Source organism: Microtus ochrogaster, linkage group LG1 (genome assembly GCF_000317375.1).
Source record: "Microtus ochrogaster isolate Prairie Vole_2 linkage group LG1, MicOch1.0, whole genome shotgun sequence".
NCBI lineage: Eukaryota > Metazoa > Chordata > Mammalia > Rodentia > Cricetidae > Microtus > Microtus ochrogaster.
Window position 1 is genome coordinate 45002125 of NC_022027.1, and position 15588 is coordinate 45017712.

General features: G+C 44.6%; 1 protein-coding gene across 1 annotated transcript in view; it reads left to right on the forward strand.

Moving 5' to 3' along the window:
• The first annotated feature begins 11646 nt into the window (after nucleotides 1–11646).
• Nucleotides 11647–15588, forward strand: part of Odaph (odontogenesis associated phosphoprotein) — a 5649-nt gene continuing 1707 nt past the window's right edge. Inside the window, exon 1 of the mRNA XM_013350857.2 lies at nucleotides 11647–11707. Coding sequence (XP_013206311.1) covers nucleotides 11647–11707 — 61 coding nt within the window. The remainder of the gene's footprint in view (nucleotides 11708–15588) is intronic.

The following is a 15588-nucleotide window of genomic DNA, read 5'->3' on the forward strand; positions in this document are numbered from 1 at the left end:
AGTATTGAGGGGCTGATGTCAGTATTGAAGGGCTGATAGAAGTATTGAGGGGCTGATAGAAGTATTGAAGGGCTGATAGCAGTATTGAAGGGTGGATAGCAGTATTGAGGGGCTGGCAACAGTATTGAAAAACGTGACCAGGGAGGTTTCCTGTACTTCAAAAACATCTTCCTTCTCTTGTGGCAGTGAAAAGTAAGCAAGGAACATGGTTCCACCTACAGAGAATCTTTATTTTATTTTTAGGGAGAATCCTTTCTCCATCCTTCCACCCCAATTATAACATGCCATCTAATCCGTTTTTGATATACTTATTCCACTCATTCACGCTTATAAAACATAAACAGTGCTACTCAAAATGTGGCTCACAGGGGCTGGAGAGATGGCTCAGTGGTTAAGAGCATTGCCTGCTCTTCCAAAGGTCCTGAGTTTAATTCCCGGCAACCACATGATGGCTCACAACCATCTGGAATGAGGTCTGGTGCCCTCTTCTGGCCTACAGACATACACACAGACAGAATATTGTATACATAATAAATAAATGAATATTAAAAAAATGTGGCTCACAGACTTGTTCAAGTCAACTTGATGGAGGAAGGTCATTGGTTAATTAAATAAAGAAACTGCTTGCCCTGATAGGTTAAAACATAGGAGGAGTAAACAGAACAGAATCGTGGGAGGAAGAGGAAGTGAGCTCAGACTCGACAGCTCTCCTCTCGGGGGCAGACGCCTCAGAGAGACGCCATGCCCCGCTCCAGGCAGACACACGCGATGAAGCTCCGACCCAGGATGGACATAGGCTAGAATCTCCCTGGTAAGCCACCTTGTGGGCTACCGCAGATTATTAGAGATGGGCTAGTCCAGGTGCAAGAGTTAGCCTAGAAGAGGCTAGATAGAAATGGGCCAAGCAGTGATTAAAAGAATACAGTGTCCGTGTAATTATTTCGGGGCATAAGCTAGCAGGCGGCCGGGGTGCTGAGGACGCAGCCCCGCCGCCCCTATTACTACATCAACTTGCACCAGAATGTAGATCAATTACGTCATGAAGCACATTTGATTCAGTCAATGATAGGCTCTCGTGAATGGAGCAATATGTTACTTGAAATTCTGGAGGAAGTGCCTTATCTCATTCTGGAATAGTCACAGCTCAAAGTCTGGCTCCCAGTGAGTGGCTTGCTAAACAGTCTTTGACCAGCCAGTGGTTTGTGGTCCCTTGACAGCAGCAGAGTTCTCAACAGATGAGTGTCAGGTAATCAACTCCCCCGGATCCTTGTGGCAGACCAAATGCATTTGAAAAGTGACATCACATCTGTCTGGGCAGTTTGAAGCCTCGTGCTTTATAAGACAGAGAACATTTATTAAATAAAGAATGAGGTATACAGGCTGTGCAGAATGCCAACCACAAAAATCAGAAATTAATGCCTTGCAGAGACAGGCATTCAGCTGTAGAAATAAAGTATATGCAACATGCAAGTCAATAAAAATGAAGCCTAGCTGGGACTATCTCGAAAGTAGATTTTATAATGCCATGAAGTGCTGTTGTGCCACTTAGCTGGAATGGTGTAGCATGAGGTTCTCCCCAAAATGCAGCTTCCAGATCTAAACTCCCCAGGCCAAGACCACAAACTAAATAGACCTCTTTATGAAATGGTTCCATTCCATGCGTTCTGTTATAGTAACAGAAAACCAACCAAGCTAAGCATTCTACAAACTAAAATCTAAATCATGTCATCTGTGGAACATGGGGGCTACCTGCTATCGTTCCTTTCACCATTTCCCCAGAGCACAGAGTCCTTGTCCTGAGTCACTAGTTTCAGTGACACCTGGGAATCTCAAGGAACTTACCCAAGCTGTCCTGGCTGAGCTGCTGAGATTCTCAAAACCATGGTCTGTGTAGGTGTGGTCAGAAGGTTTAACTTCGCATGTCTATAACTAGTCACTTAACAGAACCCAACCCAAGAACATTCCAACATAGCTCTCCAGCCCGCTCAGTATCCCAGAGAATCCAGAACCTGACCATAAAGTCTCCAACATCGAGACATGTCACCAGCTCTCACTTTCAGGGAAGCAGTCACCATTTTTAAAATCCTTAATGTCTCTGTCCCCTCATGCTATTGGCATTAGGCATCCATGTTCAAGAAGAAATGCTTGTTGGAGGAAGTGTTTTCAGTAGTGAAGACAGCTAACATTTACAAGGCACCAATCTATTTCAGTCTATCAACTCATGGACCTCAAACCCACCCTGTAAGGGAGGGACTGCTGTTGATAGTTCTAATTCTACAGCTAAGAAAATTGAACAGAGAAATGTAAGGTGCCCCTTCCAGGCCTCACAGCTGGAAGAGAATAAAGACAGTAAGAGGAAATCTCATTCTTGTCAGCTCTGATCTGCAATGCCAGACCCAGAGGTTCCGGTGTTGAGCTGTTGAATTATTCACAGTGTCCTATGGGCCAGACTTCAGCCATTCCATTCAGAAGCTCCCAGGGGGTGATGTCATCCTGGTCTGAGGAGGAGGAAAGCCCACAGTTACTCATTACCACAATCTGGATCTGTCTGATGCTACCACCAGGCAGAGGGTGGCTGAGTGCTCAGGGTGAAGTCACCTCCCCACCTTGCAGGCAAGACAAGCAGGCATGTGTTTCTCCTGCACGGGTTGCCTGTCTCAGTCCATGGCCCCCCTGTGCTCTCGGAAGGGATGTGCAGAATGATACAGTGGTTCCGAGCTATAAATACAGAGAGAGATGCTTCTGTCATCTCCCTTCTGCTCTTTAACACACTCGAGTCTCACTCTCAGTGACTGCTCTGACCGACGGCCTGGGTGATGGTTCACAGTCAGCTGCAGCAAACCCCACACAGGACACCGTGCATAGCTTCAAATACAGCAGGCTCTAGGTTACTCCTAGTTGTAGAGCCATAAGACTAGGGGGATGAGGATTTCCTAAAAGGAGCCCAAGGTCTCACAGCTAATTGGAGACATGGCATGAACTAGAACAATGGTTTATCTCAGCGGTTTCTCAACCTGTGGGTCATGACCCCCAAAATGCCATCAGAAAACACGAATATTTATATCACAATTCATAATAGTAGCAAAATTACAGTTATGAAGTAGCAATGACTAAATATTATTAAAATAATTTTATGCTTAGAGGTCATCACAACATGAGGAACATAATAAAGGGCCCCCTACATTAGGAAGGTTGAGAAGCCTTAATTGACAAAGGCTCATGAAGTGGGCACCACTCTGACTTGGCCAGGATGTTACTGCCATTCTGTTGTTAGATCTCTGAGGTGACTTCAGGAATTTTCTACAGAGCTTAGTTCCCCTGCCCTGCAAAGTGGGGGAACTGGAGGTGTAGCAAAGATGTCTGAACCTCCTTTAGTAGAAACCCCAAAGCCAAGAACTAAGCACTCTATTTTTAACACAGCCTAATGCTTGTCTTTCTACTCCGGGCAGCTTCACCTGTTAGCCTGTCCATCCTATCATGTCAGGAACTGACAATGTAGGCGATTTGATCAATAAACAAAACATAATCATCGCTTGTTTATTTGCTGATATCTGCAGAACTGAAGATTTCTTGTAATTAAACCAATCAAGGTGCGCATCACCTGTCCACAGACCTGGGACCTTGCAATGATGAGAAGGCTTTGGCCAGTGTGCTAGCACCCATCATCTACCTCTGCAAACTGGACCAGTGTGTTAGCACCCATCACCCACCTCTGCAAACCGGACCAGTGTACTAGCACCCATCACCCACCTCTGCAAACTGGACCAGTGTACTAGCACCCATCACCCACCTCTGCAAACTGGACCAGTGTGCTAGCACCCATCACCCACCTCTGCAAACCAGACCAGTGTGCTAGCACCTGTCACCCACCTCTGCAAACCAGACCTCCTAAATCAGCTTGCATCACAATGGACTTTTCAAATGAAGTCACTTCTTTTGTCTCAACACCTTATCTCTTATGGACCTGCAGTACCAAGCAACACTCCAGTGACTGCCTAGGGGATGATCCCTAACAGGCCCTGTAGGGAAGTCAGAGCTGCACCTCAAATCAGCATCAACCACAGAGCCTTTATAGCCCCTCAAAGCCATTAGCACCAGCCATAGTAACTTCCTCAGCTTGACTCACCAGCATCCGCCACTCCCATGCTCCCTGCCACAGCCATCCTGATCCATGGCGCGCCTCGGCCACTTCTGGCATTACTCACTGGGCCCTATGAGGAGGGCCTCTCCCAGGCAGGAAGAGCAGTTCCAGTCTGATCAGATAAAGGACAGCTCACCTTTGCAGCTCTAGCGCCAGGCTACAGAGTGGGCCTCTCTGCAGAGCAGTGCAGGGTGAAGCGGATCTGTCTTTAGGGAGACCTAAGTCCTCCAACACCTCCAAAGCCACAGTCCTTCTGAACATCCACCACCCCATCCCAGCTTCCATACCAGTTTATATCAAAAATAAGCAACATGGGTCAGCAAGATGGCTCAATGGGTAAAGGCACCTGCCATCAAGTCTGTCAACCAGAGTCTGATTCCAGGAATCCACAGGGCAGAACAAGAGAGCAGTGCCCACAGATTGCCTTCTGAGCTCCACATACTCACATGCACTCACACAATAGATGTATAGGTGATAGATAGATAGATAGATAGATAGATAGATAGATAGATAGATAGATAGATGATAGGTAGATAGATTGACAGATAGGTAGATAGATAGATAGATAGATAGATAGATAGATAGATAGATAGATAGATAATAGATAGATAGATAGATAATAGATAGGTAGGTAGATAGATAATAGGTAGATAGATGATAGATAGATAGATAGATAGATAGATAGATAGATAATAGTTGGATAGATAGATAGATGATAGATAGATGGATAAATAATAGATAGATAGATAGACAGACAGACAGACAGACAGACAGATAGATGGTAGATAAATAGATGATAAATAGAAGATGGATGTAAAAAGATTTTAAATATTTATTTTTGATCATGTTAATTATGTGTATATGTGTGTGTTCGTTGGGGTATGTGTATATGAGTGCAGGTGCCCATAGAGTACAAAAAGGGGGGGTCATTGGATTCTCTAAAGTTGAAGTTACAGATGGCTCTGAGCCACCTAGTAAGGTGCTAGGTATTGAACCCAAGTCCTCTCGACAAGATCACTGTTTACTCCTAACCATCAAGCCATCTCTCCAGGCCCAGAAAAAAAGCAAACAGATACTCTTTAAATCTACATTTTAAAAAAATAATTAACAAAAATAAAAATAATTTTAAAAAATTTATTTACAAAACCATTTAGTAGCCAAACCAAATTTCTTCAGCATTTGGGTTTCCTGAAATTTTTTTTTATTTTTATTTTTTTTTACTGAGAAAAGAAAAAAAAAAACAAGTTTCTGCCTCCTCCCAGCCTCCCATTTCCCTCCCCCTCCTCCCACCCTTCTTCCCCTCTTCCCACTCTTCTCCCCCTCCCCCTTCTCCTCTCCCCCTCCTCTCCAGTCCAAAGAGCAGTCAGGGTTCCCTGCCCTATGGAAAGTCCAAGGTCCTCCCCCCTCCGTCCATATCTAGGAAGGTGAACATCCAAACTGGTTAGGCTCCCACAAAGCCAGCACATTAAGTAGGATCAAAACCCCGTGCCATTGTCCTTGGCTTCTCATCAGTCCTCATTGTTCGCCATGTTCAGAGAGTCGAGTTTTATCCCATGCTTTTTCAGTCACAGTCCAGCTGGCCTTGGTGAGCTCCCAATAGATCAGCTCCACTGTCTCAGTGGGTGGATGCACCCCTCGTGGTCCCGACTTCTTTGCTCATGTTCTCCCTCCTTTTGCTCCTCATTGGGACCTTGGGAGCTCAGTCCAGTGCTCCAATGTGGGTCTCTGTCTCTATCTCCATTCATCACCAGATGAAGGTTCTATGGTGATATGCAAGATATTCGTCAGTATTGCTATAGGATAGGATCATTTCAGGTTCCCTATCCTCAGCTGCCCAATTAAGGGCAACATTGAATAAATGGGACCTACTAAAACTGAGAAGCTTCTGTAAAGCAAAGGACACTGTCACTAAGACAAAATGGCAACCTACTGACTGGGAGAAGATCTTCACCAACCCCGCAATAGACAAAGTTCTGATCTCCAAAATATATAGAGAACTCAGGAAACTAGACTTTAAAATGCTAATTAACCCAATTAAAAAAAATGGGGCACTGAACTGAACAGAGAATTCTCAACAGAAGAAGTTCAAATGGCCAAAAGACACTTAAGGGTTTCCTGAAATTTTAAATGTTGTGTTAGGAGCGGCGGGGCTGCGTCCCCAGCACCCCTGCCACCTGCATGGCTAGCTTATGCCCCGAAATAACAACACACAAACTGTATTCATTTAATCACTGCTTGGCCCATTTCTATCTAGCCTCTTCTAGGCTAACTCTTGCACCTGGACTAGCCCATCTCTAATAATCTGCTGTAGCCCACAAGGTGGCTTACCAGGGAGATTCTAGCCTACGTCCATCCTGGGTCGGAGCTTCATCACATATGCCTCAGAGAGCAGAGCTCTCGCCTCTGCCCACTAAAGTGGAGCGTCTGCCCCCGAGAGGAGAGCTGTCGAGTCTGACCTCACTTCCTCTTCCGCCCAGCATTCTGTTCTGTTTACTCCTCCCACCTATGTTTTAACCTATCAGGGCAAGCAGCTTCTTTATTTAATTAACCAATGACCTTCCTCCATCATTTAAATGCATTTATAGTGTACCAGGAAAGAGGGGGAGTCTGAGGGGGTGAAGAAGGAAATTCACTAAGAGATTCTCCCCCAGAATGCAGAAGCCTGGCCTCCTGTGGAGGGTGTGCATCCAAGGGGGATGGGGACAGATTATGCCCCCTACCCAAATCCTCTGAAGAACGTATGAGACGTCCCAGATGTGACATCATTGGCAAAGGAGCACTTGGCGATGGTCTTCATTATCTATGGATGCCAGGTCCTTATTTAGTAGCAACTGATGGACTGAATGTCTTTGTATGTGCCTGTACATTGTATTAACAAACAGTCCTGCGTTGTCTGAGCTCACTGATAAGCTGACTGTGGATCAGGAGCTGCCCACCAGCTTCACACCCAAGCATATTTGTCTCAAAGTATTCTGTGAAGTCTGGGGATGGGCTGCCCCGCCTCACCTATCATAGCGTGGGAGGAGAACAGAAAACAGCCGCAAGTAAAAACACCGTGTCTTTGAGGACCAGTAGAAGGTGAGCTATTTCCAACAGGTGTTAATATTTATCCCATAATATCGTGCCTACTCTAAGGAAGAGAAACTGGCCACAGGAAGATTAGTCATGGAGAGAATCTCACTTGAGAGCTCCAGCCGACTGCCTCAGCTTTCCCAGTGGATTTTACTGGATATTTATAAGCCCTCAAATTGATATTACCTTCCTGCTGTTCATTCTTTTACTGGGATGTCTCACCCAGGGGACACTCTGCTCTGTGCCACACTGTCTCTACCGGAAATTCCAACTGGCTCCTTAAAGTTTCTACTGGATGTCTTGAGTTTCTGATTTGATATTTTGCTCCCTCATATTCTCTCTCTCTCTCTCTCTCTCTCTCTCTCTCTCTCTCTCTCTCTCTTATGTTATTTAATAAGCCCACTCATTCAACACTAAAAATCTTGCTACTATAAATTATTCTCTAGACCACCCAAAATGATATCTAGCCACTAAGCCTCTGCAGTGCCATGTATGCACATCAACATAGAGGAAATGTCATGTATGTTAGTGTTCTCCAGAGAAGAACTAATAAAACATGTATGCTAGGAGAGGGTTGGTTTTAAGGAGTCAGTTCATTAAGTTGTAAAAGCTGACGAGTTTAAAGTTCACAGGGTAGTCTGGGTGACCACAGATCTGGAGAAAAGCCTGGGAAACAGTTGTAATCCAAGGCTGCCCTCACATTCAGGGGAAGGTCTGACTTAATCTTTGGGGGCTTTCCACTGACTCGTTGAGGTCCACTGACTCACATGGGGGAAGACAAACCTGCATCACTTAGTCCACAGACTTAAGTGTAAACTTCATCCCAGTATACCTTCACAATGGCACTGCAAACAATATTTGATTACATATCCAAACACTAAAACCCAGCCAAAATAATACATAAAATTAGTCTTGACAGTGTATGATCAAGAACAGAAAGTGATTTAAAAAAAAATCCCTAGATCCAAAACGCAGGGTACAGCAAAGCACTAAAGACCCCTGGATAAACCTAGCTTCTTTGTTCTTCCCTATAATGACGAGGTACATAATCACCCATTATAACAGACAACCACAATAGTCTTGAGGGGAACAGGCACAGGCCCCTCCCACCACTCCATCCACAGACAAGCTAGACATTATCCCAAATCTACTTATGGAGGGCTCCCAAAGGCTAAAGCGAAGATGTTTCCATCCATTTGAAAAAGGTCAAATTCATACCATGCTATATAGACTTCACCCCAAAGTCCAGAGCCAAAGAACAGATACAAAACACTGTGTCAAGGCGTGAGATGGATTTGGCTGTGACATCTGTCACCACATCCATCGCCAGCACTGGTTGGGCTGATGTGTGGGTTAGGCAATGTGTCCTCTTCCTCCCTCAACCTCCCAATACTGGGAGAGAAACTCTCAGAAAAGACGATGCTCCCCAGTAAAGTACCCCTCTTTCATCGAGGGTGTAGAAGCTCCTCTGCCTCCCGGCTCCAAACCCTCTCACAACACGCACTTACTATGTGAGAGTTGCAGGTGAGTGAACAAGGCAAGCTAAAGAAGCCAGCACCCTTGTGGGCAACAGAAACAGCCCCCCAAGTGTGCTCATCTGTCATCTTTCTCTCCCAGAACATGCAAAGCTGTTCTGTATCCCACAATGTGGATCCTTCTTAGGGCCCAAACTTCAGTTCTCTGGTGCTGTGGTTCCTGGGCCCCTGCCCTAGCTACCCCTCTGGAGACTTTAATAATTCACTCCAAGACTATTGGTTCTTCTCATTTACTCTCTTAAATATCATGTGTTTAGTTATCATTGTTTTAAAACAGTTTTTCTGTAACCCACTCTGGCCTGGAATTCACTAAGTGACCTAAGCTAGTCTTGAACTCATGGCACTCTACTACCTCAGTCTCTTGAGCGCTGAACTTACAGGCTTAAGCTGCCATGGCTGGAAAAGGCATTTTTATTCTCGAAATTTTTATTTATTAACACAACATTATAGTGACATTTTTAATTCGGCCATGTTCTCATCATCTGAACACACACCTAACCTCTCAGACTAAAGGAAGAAGACATGCTGTCACTACTCCCCAACTTCAGTCCATGAGGAAATCCTATTAACTTGGCCTCCAACACAAACAGTGAATTGCCAACACCTCCACTGCTACCACCCCAACTGGAGTCGCCATTGTTCCCCTCAAGACTATTGTGGTTGTCTGTTAGAACCAGACCATCTTACCTCCAGCCTTATCTACTCTCCAGTCAATGGGCAGAGTTATCTTTTTAACACATAAGTAGGATTGTGTGTGCCTCTCTGTAAAACACTCCAGTTGCTCCCCATCTTATCCATGATAGCTAGGCCTCCTGGTACTCCTATACCTCTCCGTAATGACGTTCTCCTGCCCAACTACAACTGTCTCCATGCTGGCAGATATTCTATGCAACCTTACTTCTGCTTCAGGGGCTTTGCACTGGTTATACCATCTGTCTGATTCAGTCTTGCTCCAGACATCCACATGCATGACTTCCCCACTGCCCTCAAGTCTTTGTTCAGATATCATCTTTGAATTAAAATGCCAACCTCCCCACGTTTCTTACCTTGAACATTTTCATTTTCCTGTTGCGTGTATTACAGGGCATTCTAACATGTGATAGCACACTAAATACTTTATTCCGGTGTTCTTCTAGAGTCCTGTGGTATGAATCTTGGAGCTGATATTTTGTCTGTAGTCCAATAGTTTGGAATATGTCTGACATAATGGGCACACAGCATGGTAACACAAGCCTTGAGTTGCAGTTATTCAAGAGTCTGAACTATATATAACTTGAGCCCACAAGTTCAAAACCAGTCTGGGCAATGTAGTGAGATCCATCATCCCTAAACAAAAATTGTTCTCGAATTTTTTTTCAAGGACCAAAATCAAGAATGAGGAATTTACTGCTTTCTCATTTGTGGCTCTTTGCCTTCTAAACTCCATCTTGACCCTCTGGTGGCATCTCTAGATTGTCACCCTTTAAATCCCAAGACGATGACTAAATCTGCTCTTCCTAAAGTGCAGATGAAAACTCTGATCAACGCAGTCTTTTGAGCGATTGTTCTAAGAGAACAAATTCTGAATTGAAGTTATGATAATTTAATTAAAAACCCACAAATGCTCGCTTTTCACAGGCTTGCACAACAGTTTGAGCGTTGTGTCAATAACAGTTCTCTGAGGGAGGTACTTATCATAGTTCAAATTTTGAATCTCCCCAAATGCCCAGTGGTGCTCCCCAGCCTGGAGCACAACTGGGTGGTGGGACCTTTGCCAGATAGAGACTGTTGAATGGAAGTGAGGTCACTGAGGGGTGGTGCCCTTAAAGGGAATCCTGGGACCCCCCTTGGTTTCCTGGGTCACTGTGAGAAAAGCATCTGTAGCCCCTGCAATAATGTTCTCACCATAGCTCCAAAAGCAACAGAAACAACTGAGCAAGAGCTAGAACTTCTGGGCTTATGTCAAAATAAATCTTTCTTCTTTTCAAATTGATTCTCAAGCGTTTTGTCAGTGAGAGAACACGGACTAACACACACACACCTCCAAAGATCATGCCACAGAAGAAGCAAGATGTGACTGCCTCGCCAAATAAGGTACTGAGCCATGTGGCTAACAGACAAGTATAATGGGCTAATATAAGTTGTAAGAGTTAATAAGAAGTCTGAGCTAATGGCCAATCAGTTTATAATTAACATAGACCTCTGTGTGATTTCTTTGGGACTTAATGACTACGGGAACCAGGCAGGACAGAAAACCTCAGACAAGAGATCCCCACCATGGTGATCATGGACTCACCGTTTGAAACTGTAAGCCTAAATAAACTCTTTCATCTGAAACAGTGGTTTTCAACCTGTGGGTCACTACCCCTTTGAGGTCAAAGAACACTTTCACAGAGATCACCTATCAGATATCCTGCATATCAGATATTTACAATATGATTCATAACAGTAGCAAAATTACAGTTATGAAATAGCAATGAAATAATTTTAGGGGTGGGGGGGTCACCGGGTCACAGCATTAGAAAGGTTGAGAGTCGCTCTTCTACAAATCGCTTTGGTCACAGTGCTTTGTCACAGCAGTAGAAAAGCAACTTAGAGACCTTCCCATCAGCTGAGGAACCACAGGCACAGTAAGGAGAAGGCAGTACAGTGGGAGAGTATTTAGAACTTAAAGGACATTGAAGGGGCAGTCCAAATGAAGGCAAGATGAACGGTACTTGCCAGGCTTTAGCAGGAGCTTCAGGTCAATGAATGCAGTCTGGTATTTCCTTGAGAATTTTTCTCTCTTTCCCCACATGTCCAGGTAGTTGTGGTCCACTATGCTCATGCTAATTGCCTGACTCACCTGCCAGTGACTCAGGCACTCTCCTTTAAAGCAGCCTTGGGTCCAGAGCAGCGTGAGTGCTCAGGGCGGAAGCCATGGCTCCTGGATTCCACTTCTGGGTCCTGGTCTGCTGGTCAGTGCTAACTATGGCAGAAGGTAAGCGTTTGGGTTTTTATTTACTGTGTGGGGGTTAAATAATTAATACCATATGAAATGCAAATGTGGTTCCATGATTATACATTTCCATAATTTGGAAATGTTTATATCTGCTATCATCAGCTTGTGTGGTTAAATGGAAGGCTGGATTTTCTCATCTGAATCCAAGTCTCAGCATTGTGATTTGAGATCCTTGTAGCCTCTTTGAGCATTACACATGAATTTCTCATATGTAAACCGACAATATTAATATGCATTATAGTGGAGCTGAAGAGGACTATTGAACTATGTGCAAAAGAAAAGAAAGGAAGGAAGAGGGAGGGAGAGAGAGAGAGAGAGAGAGAGAGAGAGAGAGAGAGAGAGAGAGAGAGAGAGAGAGAGAGAGGGAGGGAGGGAGAAATTAAGAAATTCTCACATTAAAAGCATTACACAAATGCTATTATTGTCACATGGTTACCAAGCTAACAATGCCAACCTGGAATTACAGCGCTGTCTGTGAGTTCAGGGCCAGCCTAGTCTACATGGTGAGTTCCAGGATGGACAACCAGAGCTACTTAGTGAAACCATGTCCCCAAACAGGTAAAAATACCATTTGAAATGTGAGATTTGATCTCTGAGCTTATAGTCTAGGTTCTACGTCCTCACTCACTTCAGTTTGTTGTGGGACTGACCTCCCAACAGGGTCATCGCGTGTCCCACACTCCCTAGGCCCTCACCCCTCCATGGCAGCGGCTGCACCTTTCCTGCTTCACATCTGCTTTCTGCAATCCTGCTTCAAGTAGCTGCATTTAAATGTGACCATAATGATGCATTTGCAAGCTTTCCCAAGACACAGTATTGTAAGAAAGCCGTGTTTCCCTCTGTCCTATCTTTGGGTTGTCATGGCAATCCGTACATCACTTACAGCATATGTGCCATTCCACTTCGGAATGCAGATCTGTATATCTGTAGCATCTTCCCCATCCTCAGAGGCGGTGCTGTCTTTGTCATCTCTGCATTTAATTCAGCACCTGACAGGGGCCACGCTCACTGTGGAACCCACTTCACTGACAACACACTGAGAGAGGCCTACAGGACATCTGCTGGGCTCGAAACCACATCTTTCAAATGAGGGGTTTGACCGAAATAGTCAATCGTTCTCTGAGTCTACAAAATGGATTAAGCTACAATTATTATGAGTCAGTTAACCACGGCACTGGTACCTCTTTGTGGTCCAAGTCTGAGATGGCGTGGGAATTCTAAGGCTACAGGCACTTTGTGAGGGAAGAATGGCATACCTAGACATCAAGTCCCAAGCCTGCATCTCTAAAAAGCACTACAGTTCGCTACAAAACAGCCATTGTCTGCCCAGTAAACCACAGACTACAGGTAATTAGAAAAACATCTTCTCATCGTTACCTTTTTTTTTTTAAGTGCTAGTTTTTGGGTATGTTATAAATTTCATGTCTAGACTGTAATAAGCCCATTTAAAATTGATAGCCAAACTCCAAACAATATTTTGGCGTTTATTATACAATACTATAATTTTAAATATAAATTATTATTAAAGACATTCAAAAACAGGAATTATATACTCACTGAATACCACAAAAACACTGAAAAAAAAAAAACAGCCAAAGTCTGCCTGGCCGTTGGGTGAATACACCAAGTGTTTACTAAAAACACTGTCATCCAGAAGTGTTCCAGGTCCCTAGGGCATCAGCAATGGCCAACAAGATCCTACATTTTATAACTATGTACTTTAGGCCTATCCTCACCTTGATGCACAGATCATGTTAACAAATGGACCTAAGAACTGAAGCTTGTGCTGCTAAAAATCCTTCTACAGCATCCACATCCATAACAATTGACAGTGGCGACTGCCAACTCACTAAATGTGTACTGTGCACTGTGCAGCGGGACACATCGAGAACCTTGAATATCTTATTTTGGGTAATCTCACAAGCCCATTGAACAGGTCATATTATTCTCTCCATCTTACGAATAAGGAGAGCTCTCAGGGGTGAGGGCGTTCGCCTACAGTTACAATATTAGAAGCAGGACTCGGGGATCCTGCCCCTGGAACGTCATGCTGCCCTGCCTCTCCAGCTGTTTTTAATCAACATTCAACTTCATGACCTGCTTTGGTCTCATTAGGCTTTCGGGATGCTTAGCTCTGCTGTCCAGAGCTTGTGCTGGTTTGGCAGTGTGTAACATGTGGGAAATGTGTGTTAATCCTCACACTATCCCCCACATGTAGGAACGTGGGAACTTTTACAATTCTAGAGATGGAGATTTCTCTCAATTGATTCGGTTCTTCCACAGGCGCTGGGGTGGGGCCAGTGGATATCTCAGAAATGATAACCTCGTGGCTCTGGTAAGAGTGATGCTGGTGGCCAAGTCTGCTAGGAAGTTCTGGCAAGGGAGGGGCTATCACACCGCCTTCATGCAGGGAAGATGAAGGATCTCCCTAAGGAGCGCTAACGTGGGGACTAGATGAGAGCTGTAGGAAAAGAGGTACAAAATAGAACTGTAGACATCTGGAACCCAGTTTTAAGCCCAGGAATATTAAGGCTTTGCAAAGGAGCGTTTGTAGAGTGGAGGAGACAGCCACTGCTGTCAAAATATACGTAGTTTATAGCCCGCTTTAACAAAAGAACCTAAAAAGTTCATGGCGGATCACTGTTTCCTCTCTGAAATGTGACATTGAATAATCTTGGAGCGGTGGATTCTTCGAATCATCGTTGGAGTTTTGAAGGCACTTTGAGGAGAAAGGATAGATGATGACAGGAAGTGGGCAGAATGAGGTCAAACAAAAGGACAGATGGACAGGGTCAGTGGAGCCAGGGAAAGGAAGCACAGATGACATCAGGTTACAGAACGGTTTGACTTTGTAACATGTGACAGATTCTCAAACCAACTCCTAGGCTCTTACATTTTATTTTTATTAAGTTTTATTTTATGTAAACGGGTGTTCCACCCACGTGTATGTCTGCATACCACCTGTGTGCCTGGTAGAAGAGGGTAGTTATGGATGGTTATAAGCCACCATGTGTGTGCAGGAATCAAACCTGGGTCCCCTGGATGAGTGGCCAGTGCTCTTAACCACTGAGCCATCACTCCAGCCAATGTTCTTACATTTTAGAACACTTGTGTTTCTAAGTAGTGACCTGAAGCAGAACATGTCAGATGGGGGGAATGCGAATCAAATAATCCCACACTAGCTCCAAATAGGGTATACCAAGGTTTTTCACAGATCTCAAGGAGGAAATAGGAATGGGGTCCAACATCCAGGTGTGGCGAGTGGAAAGAAGAGGCTGAGTGGGTGTTCCCATGGACTTTTTGGTACCCAAAGGTCATGCCCTACCTTGTCCAGCCTCTCAAAGGCCATTGGCTAAGGAAGTTCCCCATCAGTGACCCAATATAATCACCATGTGATTAGTTTGTTAGGAAACTATCATAAGTCAACTGCCTCAAGTCAGTGATAGAAGCAAGTTGCACCTTGATCTTGGGCCTTGTGGATTCCCAAAAGAGAACACTAAACTTCTAGACAGCTCAACCTAGGAGAAAATCTGCATGTCATGCTCTAGCAGCCAATCATCATGGAATTTAATAAGATGACGGGGCTGGAGAGATGGCTCAGTGGTTAAGCACACTAACTGTTCTTCCAGAAGACCCAGGCTCAATTCCCAGCAACCACATGGTAGCTCACTGCCATCTGTAATTCCAGGAGTCCTAATTCCTCAATGACTAGCGAGTGAATGTTGAGTGTCCATCAACAGCCCAGTTAGTCATATCCAGGTGTTCAAGACTGACATTTCGAAGGACTGTGAATTAAAAAAGGGACTAAGGACTCTGGTGGCTGGCTAAGCACATCCCGGGCAGCCACGAAGCTCACATCA